The sequence below is a fragment of the Onychomys torridus genome, chromosome 22, assembly GCF_903995425.1.
Source record: "Onychomys torridus chromosome 22, mOncTor1.1, whole genome shotgun sequence".
NCBI classification, from domain to species: Eukaryota; Metazoa; Chordata; class Mammalia; order Rodentia; family Cricetidae; genus Onychomys; species Onychomys torridus.
In genome coordinates, this window is record NC_050464.1 from 32,406,490 (window position 1) to 32,416,247 (window position 9,758).

At 57.9% G+C, this 9,758-nt stretch overlaps 1 protein-coding gene across 1 annotated transcript; it reads right to left on the minus strand.

The window, feature by feature from the left end:
- Positions 1 to 1,003: 1,003 nt before the first annotated feature.
- On the minus strand, positions 1,004 to 9,375 carry Lhx5 (LIM homeobox 5). Its single transcript, XM_036172415.1, has 5 exons — positions 8,828 to 9,375; positions 6,653 to 6,876; positions 5,741 to 6,018; positions 4,909 to 5,074; positions 1,004 to 1,707 (listed from the first exon to the last, which is right to left on the minus strand). The coding sequence occupies exons 1-5, from the start codon at positions 8,998 to 9,000 to the stop codon at positions 1,340 to 1,342; spliced, it is 1,209 nt and encodes a 402-aa protein (XP_036028308.1). The 5' UTR covers positions 9,001 to 9,375; the 3' UTR covers positions 1,004 to 1,339.
- Between the last annotated feature and the right edge of the window lie 383 nt (positions 9,376 to 9,758).

A 9,758-nucleotide genomic window follows, 5' to 3' on the forward strand; every position in this document is an offset into this window, starting at 1 on the left:
TGACCCTTCAGTACAGTTCCTCACGTAGTGGGGACCCCAACCACATAATTATTTTCATTGCTACTTAATAACTGCAATCTTGTTATGGTTATGAATCTTAATGTAAATATCTATGTTTTCCAATAGTCTTAGGTGATGTCTGTCCAAGGGTTGTTAGACTCTACAGGTGTCTCGACCCACAGGATGAGAACCACTGCCCTGGTGACATCGTGGTGGTGGTGGTGGTGGTGGTGGTGGTGGTGTGGAGGGGTCATTATACCTGTCACATTGTGCTGTTGGGACATCTACCCTGACTCTCAAGACACTAGATAAAAAAGACCACACAGAGCTGAGGGAGAAAAGAATTTTTTTTTTATTAATCTTTCTTTTTTAAAAAAAGTTGACTTTTTTCTTTTTTCTTTTTTTGTGTGTTTTTTGTGTGTTTTTTTGGTAAACCTCTTTCTGGCTCCCCTCCCCAACTCTGCCCCACCCGCCTCTTAAAAATATAAAAATGTCCAGCCCCAGATAACTAGAGTACAATAAATAAACAGTAAACACAAAAACATACTTTATTTGTTTCTTCTTTATACAAAATAAGGAACCTAGAAGCGTCCGACTTCCAAAAAAGTATAGTACTGTTTGTCCTGATGGCCCAGCCTCCAGGCCCCGGGCAGGGAGAGTAATCCCTGGGCCAATGCCCAGCGACTTGGCTCCCTGCTCAGGGGCAGAGCTGGGGTGGGAGGGTTCGAATCCTGCCCAGCCCCACAGGCTCAAAGTATGGAGGAGCAGGGAGTTGGGCCCAGGCTGGCCCGGTCCTGACCGCGCTGCTTCCTAGACAAGCTGACCTTGAGCCTCACGGTTGGCCACCAGGGGGCGCCAACTCGCAGGTGGATTTGTCTTCCAGCAAAGCCACCATTCACCAGCGGTCTATTTTTCTTCTCTGGCTGAGGCTTTCCTCATCTCCTTCTCTCTCTCCCTTTCAACCTCTCTCTTTCTTATCTCTCTCTCTCTCTCTCTCTCTCTCTCTCTCTCTCTCTCTCTCTCTCTCTCTTTTTAAAGAGAAAGAGTGAGAAATAAGATTTCACGATGGCCTCGGCTCGCAGGGAGGGGTAGCGTCACCGTCTCCGCTCCTCCTTGGTTTCAACCCCCTCTTAGTTCAAAGAGGTGATGGTGGGCGGGGGTCCCGGGGGCGTCTAGGGTGTGCTTGGAATCTCGACCCTCCAAAATAATGACTTTGGTCCCAAGAAATTGCTCAGGCGCGCGCCGAAGCTCTGAGGGGGTGGAGATGCGAGGACTCTCTCGAGGGTGACCCAGGAAGCGTTCAGGGCTCGATGGCAGGGGGTGGCCCGGCCCCTTGGCCTTACCAGACGGCCGCCTCGTTGAGCTCGGGGTTGGGATGCGACAGGGGTCCGCTGTAGCCGCTGGTGCCGCTCATGGGGAAGGGCGGGCTAGGCCCGCCGCTGAACACCTCTCCAGGCATGGGGTGCAGCGCGCCGGGCAGGCCCGGCTCGGGGCTAGGCGTGTCCGGGTGCGAGATCATGTCGGTGAACCTGGGGTTGTCCGCGCCGTGCGGCCCGGCCAGTGGCGGTTCCAGCGCGCCCAGCGGCGTCGAGCCGGGTCCCGACGCTGCCAGGAAGCTTGAGTCGGCTGGGGACTGAGCCTGCGAGGGCGGCCCGTGCGCGAAGAAGTCGTAGTTGCCTCCCGGGGCGTAGTAGTCGCTTTGGTAGTCTGCGGGAGGGACAAGGGATAAGACGTGGCGTGAGGACACAATGCTAAGGCCCGACAAGGACTTAGGGACCTCGGAGAGGTGACCCGAGAGCGCAAAGGCTAGGGCACACGGATAGGGCTGTGGGTACAGATTTGCGCTGGGCGCGTGAGAGCATGCCACTGACCCTAGGTTAGACCGAGACCTAAGGAGGTCCTCAGAGGGCCGAGGGAGGAAGCCTGAGACCCTGCGGGTGGAAGGGGACGGAGGAGGGCCACGGGTAAGGCCGGGAGAGGCAGAGAGAAATATGCAAAGGACCAAAGGCTAAGGGTCTCCAAGTGGGAGAGACACAGAGGTTACAAGGACGCTGAGCAGTGAGGGACATAGGCAGCGAGGGAGGCCAGACTGGGAAAGCGCAGATTCCCAAACACACGGAGATGCGGGGAGAGGCCGCAGAGGTGCAGAGCCACCGGGGTGATCTAGTGAGAGATGGATGGAGACAAGGATCCGCATCAAAGGTGGCGGGAAAGGCAGTGGAGGGCAGCCCCAGACCTGTCACCGCACTCTGCATAGCCAAGTCCACGCAGAGGTGAGAAAGTGCAAGGGCAGGAAGAGGGAGACGGAAAATTAATTAATTAATTAATGGATGGATAGATAGATAGATAGATAGATAGATAAAGCCGCGGTGTACAGATAAGCCCAGGAAAATGAGAAAGTAGACCAGGAATCGCCATCGGCTTGGTGGCTGCAAGGCTAGGAGAGGAGAGCCGGGACAAAGCGGCTGCCTCAGCTCTAAGAACCAAAGGGGTTCCGACCCGCAATGCGGCCCCAGAGCAGGGAAGCGGACCGGGTCAGCTGCCAGAGCGCAGAAAGCGTCGGGCAGGCGGCCTGGGCCCGGGGTGCGCAGGGCGCAGAGCCAGGGGCAGCCTCAATGTCTTCTGCTCCCCGCTAGTCGAGCCTGGAATGGAGAAAGCCAAGCTCAGTGACTCTGGCCAGGGGACCCGAGTTCAGGACCACTAGCGGTTTCCTGGGGGCGAGGGTGGGGTGGGGGAGACTCGGGTCTCCAGTCTCAACCCCGAGGGGCTTGCTAGGACGCCCAGATTATTCTGAAGTATTTGCGGACAGAGACCTTTGGGAAGAGTTGACCCAAAAGCGCATTCTTCCCAGGGGTGCAGGGACACACAGGTCAGGCGCTCACACCGCCACCAGAAATTGCTTCTGCTAACACTCTCTGGCTTCCCCTCCAGGTCGGCCCCTCCAGGATTGGGGGGCAGGACCCCAACAAAAGGAGCGCCTTAAACCTGTTGGAGGAATAACCCGCTTTGTACAGCGGGAAAACCGGCCTCCCTGAGGTCAGGATTTCTTCTGGAAATCCACTCCCCTTGTTCAATTTGGGGTCTGAGTTCACAGGCAAGTTCTGGATGTCCCGGCCAGCCCCCCCCCCCTTTTTCTTTATCAAAGTCCCGAAACTAATCCAAATCGGAGGTGGGGGTGAGGCTTGCCTTGAGACCTGCCTGGAGTGGAGGCAGTTTAGGTAACAGCTAACACGGCCGCCAATTACTTTTTGAAAAAAATCTCAAATTCCATTCCGCCCGAAAGTTTGGGAGGCTGAGAGAGCCGAATTTGGGGGCCGTCAAAGGAACGGAAAGGGAGCGCGCTAAGCAGGGAAGGCCGCGGCCCTAGAGCCGTGCGCGCCGCCTCCGCCCATATGGCGGCCGGGCCGGAGGTAATTGGAACAAACGCTGTCTGAAAAGGGCACAAAAGCCGCAGCTGGGGCTTTGTCCGAGCTCCCACGGGGAGCCGCGGGCCCCGCCACCCGGCCCCTTTCTCGCCCGCTGCCGGCCGCCGCCACCGGGATCTCCCAGTGCGGATTAGGCGGGGCTGCTGGGCTGGGGGTTGGGGAGTCCTACGCCCCCATCCCGTCTTCGGAGAAAAAAAAAGGGGTTCTGGCGTTTCGTACCCAACCCTGTCCCGCAGGCCTTCAGAGAGAGGGGTTGGCAGGATCGGTGAGGGGTGGGCTGGTCCCCCTGAAAACCTTGATTAATTACTCAGGTTGGGGCAGGGGTTTTCAGGCGGGTACCGCCCCCACTATCTCTGGGCTCCGGGTTGAGATTTTTTGTGCTGAAGACAAGCTAGGAGGAAAGATTACACGTCCTAGGACACGCCCATCACCGTCCAGTTCCAGCTCCCCCAACCTGCCCCCCCCACGTTAAAAATCACCGGTTCACATATTTTTGCCAGCAATTTCCAGGGGCCTCGGCCTCGTCTGCAGATTAACTTCCCGGGCTTCTGCACGTGGAAGTCCGGCCAGGGGTCCTCTTACTTTCTACGGGGTTGCCTGGCTTCCTTCGCCTTTCCACCCCCGCATTGTCCCCGAATCCATATTTTAAAGGGTATTCACTTCTTGCCTCTCCATTTGGGTTTGGAGACCCAAGCAGACCAATAGCTCAGGGCCATTGGTTGGAGCCTCCCGGTAGCTCTGCAGATTGAAAGGCTGGGGAATCCGGAGAAGTGCATTCTCCCCACAGTGACCTCCTGAGACGGGGTCTGCGCCAGGCTAGCAACTCCTCCTCCCCCCAGGGAGCAGGCCAGGCCGAGGAGCTGGGAGGAAGATGGGTCCGGAGCATCATCTCCCCCTACCCCATTCTAGACCAACGCCTTTGCTTGGACCCGGGGGTCCCTAGATTGATACAAGCGTTTGAGCCTTCGGCACGCGGAACGCAGGGCGCCTGTAGCAGAGCAGAATTGCTTGCTGCCTTTGAAGCTAGCTTCGGGAATGCAGGCTCCCTTCTCTCCCGTCTCAAGCTGATGGGGTTCCAACCTTCCCTAAGCTCACCAAGCAGTGGATAATGGAAGTAAGGCCATCTGGGCGGTGAAAGGTACTTGACGTTTACCGGCACTGCCCCAGTACGACCGGGCAAGTGTGTTTTTAGGTCTCTCCCTCTGAGGGGAGTGGACCGTACCTGTGTATGCTTGTCTGCCACGTCTAGCTGTTTCACTAGGGTCTCATTGCGAGCGGGGGTGTGTGTCCTGTGTGTGGGTGCCTGTTCAGGAGGTACCTGTAGGTGAGTAGCCTATGCTAATGAGTCTGTCCAGGAATGGCTTTGTGTATATCCTGCGTGGGTGGGGAAAAAAAAAGCTGCCCTGCTGTGGCCCCAAACGCAAGGAGGCCCAGAGTAGCTGTGCGCCCGGGCAGTAATAGAGCATCTCCAGGCGCCGCTTACCTCCGTAATAAGTGTACGGGGTAGACCCCAACATCTCAGACTCGTCCAAGCGGCCGCCCAGGGGACGCATGCGCCTCGGACTCCGGAAGAAGGCGTGTCTCCGGGCTCCCAGAGCGCTCAGCTGTTTCATACGGCGTTCTTTGGACCTTCGGTTCTGAAACCACACCTGGGGTGAAGGAAGGGGCTGTGAGCTGGAGGTCAGGAATGCCCTCCCCACTCCTCTCCTGCCGAGGCTGGCCCTGCTGGGTCCTAGTGCCTTGGGCACACCATAACTCCCCCGAGGCGAGGGCTGGGCCGGATTAGTCCAGGAGGGGCGGAGAGGGGCTTCGGAGAACCAGCCAAGGGTGAAGGATTTCGCGGACCCGTGGGGTGACTCATAAAGACCCCGGCTTCCTGGTCCTCGGCTTGCCCGCGGTCTGACGGCTTTATAAAGACCTCCTGCCCCTCCAAGCCCTCGCCCGCGGCTACGGAGCCAGGCTCCAGCCGATTGTCGCTTTGCCAACGCTAGGGCGCGAGGACATTGCCCCTTTCTGTGCTTGGAGAGGAAGGAAGGGGTCCTGGAGGCCAGAGAGACTTAAGCCATTAGTTGTTCAGGGTGCGGTGAGGGGGTGGACAGAATTCAGAGAGATCTGGTGATCTCATAAAAATAAATCACATTGCCAGGACAGTGGGACCTTAACAAATCTTTTGGCTCAAAATTCCCTGCCTCCAAAGGGTGCCCTGATGGCCCCAACCAAGTTCGGGTGCACCGACTGTCCCTGAGAGTTCAAAGGCTAGGCTGCCCGACGGGAGGCACTCCTGCTGCTCGGGAGGGCAGGCCCACGGGCCGTACCTGAATGACCCTCATGTTGAGGCCGGTTTCCTGGGCCAGCTGTTCGCGGATGTGGCGCGTGGGCTTGGGCGTGGCCGCGAAGGCCGCCTTGAGCGTCTCCAACTGCTTGGCTTTGATGGTGGTGCGCGGGCCGCGCCGCTTCGTGCCGGAGTTCTGTTCCTCGTTCTCGTTGTTCGCGGTCTCCTTGTCCGATGAGGTCGAGTTGTCGGTTTCTTTGGGGTCGTCCTGTAACGGGTCCTGGAGGTCCGGGGACAAACTGCGGTCCGTACAGGATGACACTGCGGGGGGCGGACGGATCGGGGACAGGACAACGGGCGTCAGCGCGATCTGTCTCCAACTCTGAAACCCGTTCCTGAAGACCCAGGGTCTCTGCCTCGGTTGCGGGGTTCCCTCCCAAAGCAGGGGCCACCCCTCCCCCCGGACTCGGCGCCCACCCACTCCCTCCAGGCCAGGCTTGATTTGAAAGGACCCCCGAAAGTCGGAAGCTCCGGGGGAAGCGCGGCACACCCTCTGGAGAACCTTTTCTTCAGGAGGGTGGGGGGCAGAGAAGGGTATACACACTGTCCCCTCTCACCCTCCCCCTGCCCCGTCTCTCTTTCCTCCAAATAGCTATGAGCCTGCCCGTCCTTCTCAAATTTACCAAGACCTCAAATAACACTGAAAGGCAGTATTTCTTTGCAATTCTAAACTGAGGGGAGGAGAGAAGAGCCTGGCTTGGGGGTCCTCTCTAGAACTGGCTCTTGTCTCCCCAGCCCCGAAGCGCCCCCCTCCCCCAGCAGATGAGTCCTGGGCTGAAGTCAGCCCCGCACGGGGTGGCGGCGGGATGACCGGGGTGAGTGACGTGTGCCAGGCTGGTTGCTGGAGTCCAATAGCGTCGGGAGGAAAGCTGGGCAAAGGCAGAGGCCTCCATACCTGAGTTGAGGCTCCCCTCCTTGAGGCTAGAGGAGCTCAGGTAGTCGTCTTTACACACAAACTTGTTCTCGTCGATCACGTAGAGCTCCTCTCCCGTGGACAGCTGTTTGTTGCACACCATGCAGGTGAAGCAGTTGAGGTGAAAGACTTTGCTCCGGGCCTTGCGCACCAGGTCGCTGGGAGAGATGCCTTGCGCGCAGCCCGCGCACTTCGTGCCGAAGCGCCTGTGGATACAAGGCGTCTGTCACTGTGAGGTGGGGAGATGGGCCTGGTGTCCAAGTCCTCTTCAGTGCTGACCTCTTCCCACCCGCTCTGGCTTCCCAGACACCTCTATTTCCATATCTGTCAAATAGAAGCCTAATTCTGGTCTCCCTAGTCAGGGCTGGTTTGGGGCCAAGTGGTCCTGCTTTTAGTGTTTTGATTCGAGCTTTATGGGGGCCCGTGATTGGAGCTGGAAGTGCAGCCTTGAGACAGGCAAGGGTTCAGGGTGTCCCAAGATGTGTCCCCTGCCCTCAGGTCCTCACCAAATCTGCCTTGGCTCGCTCAGGAGCCCACAAAGGATTTAAAGCCTGTAGGCTAGGTTTCCATCCTTCTTAGCTCTGTCTCCTGGATTGGGAAGGGGGTGTCCCGGATAGGACCACCACTGTCTGCCTTTAGCAGTGGGGTGGAGTATCTGAGAAGAAATGAATGCCCCAGAACTTTCCTCTGGCTTCTGGTGCTACCTGGGAGATCTGCTGGACCCCCCCCCCCCCCCCACCCCCCCAGGAGCTGGGGACAAGAGGCTCTCAGAGGAGTACATTCTGGAAACAGGAAGTCAGTTTCTGCACACACACACACACACACACACACACACACACACACACACACCCTCCTCCCCCATCTCTGGCCCTGGGAGAATGGGAACAGAAGCTCATCTCACGTTCTCAGCTAGGACCTGGGGTCACTCGAAAGCCCCATTTCCCTTGCCTCTAAATCAATTCCTTTTCTTTCTTCCTTGGGGTCTGGAAGAAAGTACCCTCTCCTCCCCCACACAATAGGTACAGGAAGGCATACAGGCTGTGTGGGGAGGAAGAAGAAGGTTCAGAACCTTGGGGGACCCCTCCATACACTCACACCCATGTCTCTAAACAGAGTGAATTTGGGTGACATTGATATAGTGAGGGCATTAGAGACCATAAGTCACTTTTGGCCTTATCCGGCAGCATAATTGGCTATATACACCTTATCAAAAATCATTAGGTGCTTTGCAAGCATGCCACATTAGGGGCGCCAGGGCCTCCGGGGCCGGAGAGTTTACACATGTAAAGGCTCCGCTGACATTTTCTCCTATTCAAATTCCCAAGTGCCCGGCCACTGGGGCAGGTGGCTGCCTTTCTCCTCGGCTGAGCTTATCACGCCCCCTCAGTGCCTGGAATTCAGACTCACAAAGCCAGTCAGGGTGCCCGGAGGAAGCAAGCAGAAAGAGCAGCTAAGGAAAACACCACAGGTTTTTAGGCTGCCCCTTAGCATTTCCCACCTGGGGAAACTGAGGCCCACAGAGACACTGGGTCCTGGCCTGCTTGAGGTGGTTGTGGTGGGGCATGTGGACTTGGGAAGGGAGGTGATACATCACAGAACAGACCTGCTGATTCTCAGCCTCCATTTCTTCCATGCCTTTCCAACTAGGGAGAAAATGGATCAGGGACGGGGGTGGGGGCCAAGGGGAAGGTTCTCTGTCCCTCGTCTCTAGAAGAGCCCTCCCTGGCTGGGGTCTTTTGGAACTGGGAAGTTTCTGTTTGTCCTCAGATTACCCTCTGGGCTCAGGGTTACTGTTGGGAACGTGAGCCCCCAGCTGCTCAGAACTCCTGGATCACCTTTGGGATCTAGGGACGTGGGTCCTGAACCTTCTGTCCCAGGGACTCAGTTGTGGGGAAAGGGGTCGGGAGCAAGTTGCTGGCTTTCCTGGTTCAGCCATCTGGCTGCTCTCTGCTGTCTGGCTGACCCAAGGTGAGACAGTCAAACCACGTCCTCTTTCCTCGCCTTAGCTTCTCACGACGACAGGGCTTGAGGAGGGCAGAGGCCTATCGGCCTCTCCTCTAAGCTGGGGTGGGTCTCCTGGTCCCCTAATTCCCGAGGTGCCCGGGTGGAGCTCCGGCCAGCCAGTGGTAGGCAGCAGGGCGCGGCGGGGCCTCTTACCTGAAGAAGTCGTTTTTACAGTACAGCTTGCCTTCTCGGGAGAAACACTTCTCCGAGAGGTTGGTTTTGCACTCGCAGCATTGAACACATTTGATATGCCACGCGCGGTCCAGCACGTTCAGCAGAAAGCGGTCGAGGATGGGCCGCTCACAGCCGGCACAGTGCACCATCATAGCCGCGCGCCCCGGGCGGCTCGGGCCGCCTCGTCTTCCTTGGGGCCCCTGGGCCCTTAGGGCCTCCCGGTCCCCGCTGAAGTGGCTTTCAGCCTCCCTGGTCTCTGGGCCTCGGCAGGGACAAGTCCCGGAGGGATCAACCAAGACTTCGCGGGGTCAAGTCCTCCGACGCTCCTCGGCCTGGCGCTGCGCTGCCCAGAGTGGCGTGGAGGGCGGCGGCGGTCACAGCCTCATGCCACGGGTCGCGCCCGGGCGCTCGCTCCAGCCTAGAGCAGGTGTCCTCGGCGGCTGCTGGCTTCGGCACTGGCGAGCGGCTTTCCCGGTTGACGGAGGCGCCGGCACTTTCCCCCACTTTCAAGCGGTCCCGATCCTCATCTTTGTCTGGCCGCCGCCTAATTCGCGCATCCTTATTCAGATTTGGTGACGTGGTGCGGCACGTAGGGTGCCGGGCGGCCAATGGGCGCGCCGTGGCCATAGCAACCTCTTAAATTTATAGCATATCTAAATTGGCTACAGCGTTGCGGTCAGGACAGAGCAAAAAAAACAAGACATCAGTATTGCCGAGTATTTGCTAGTACCTGGTTCCGAGGCTATGTAAGTATTTACCTTCCAGTTTGTGCCTGGAGGGGTGGGGGCGCGATCCGAAAACCGGGGTTCTTTTTCTCTCTCTTCGCAAATACCTTTTGGGGGCAGGGTTCCAAGGCCTAGTCAAGGGAGGGACCTCCCACCCAGTATGCCACCCTCGCAACCTGTAGAAG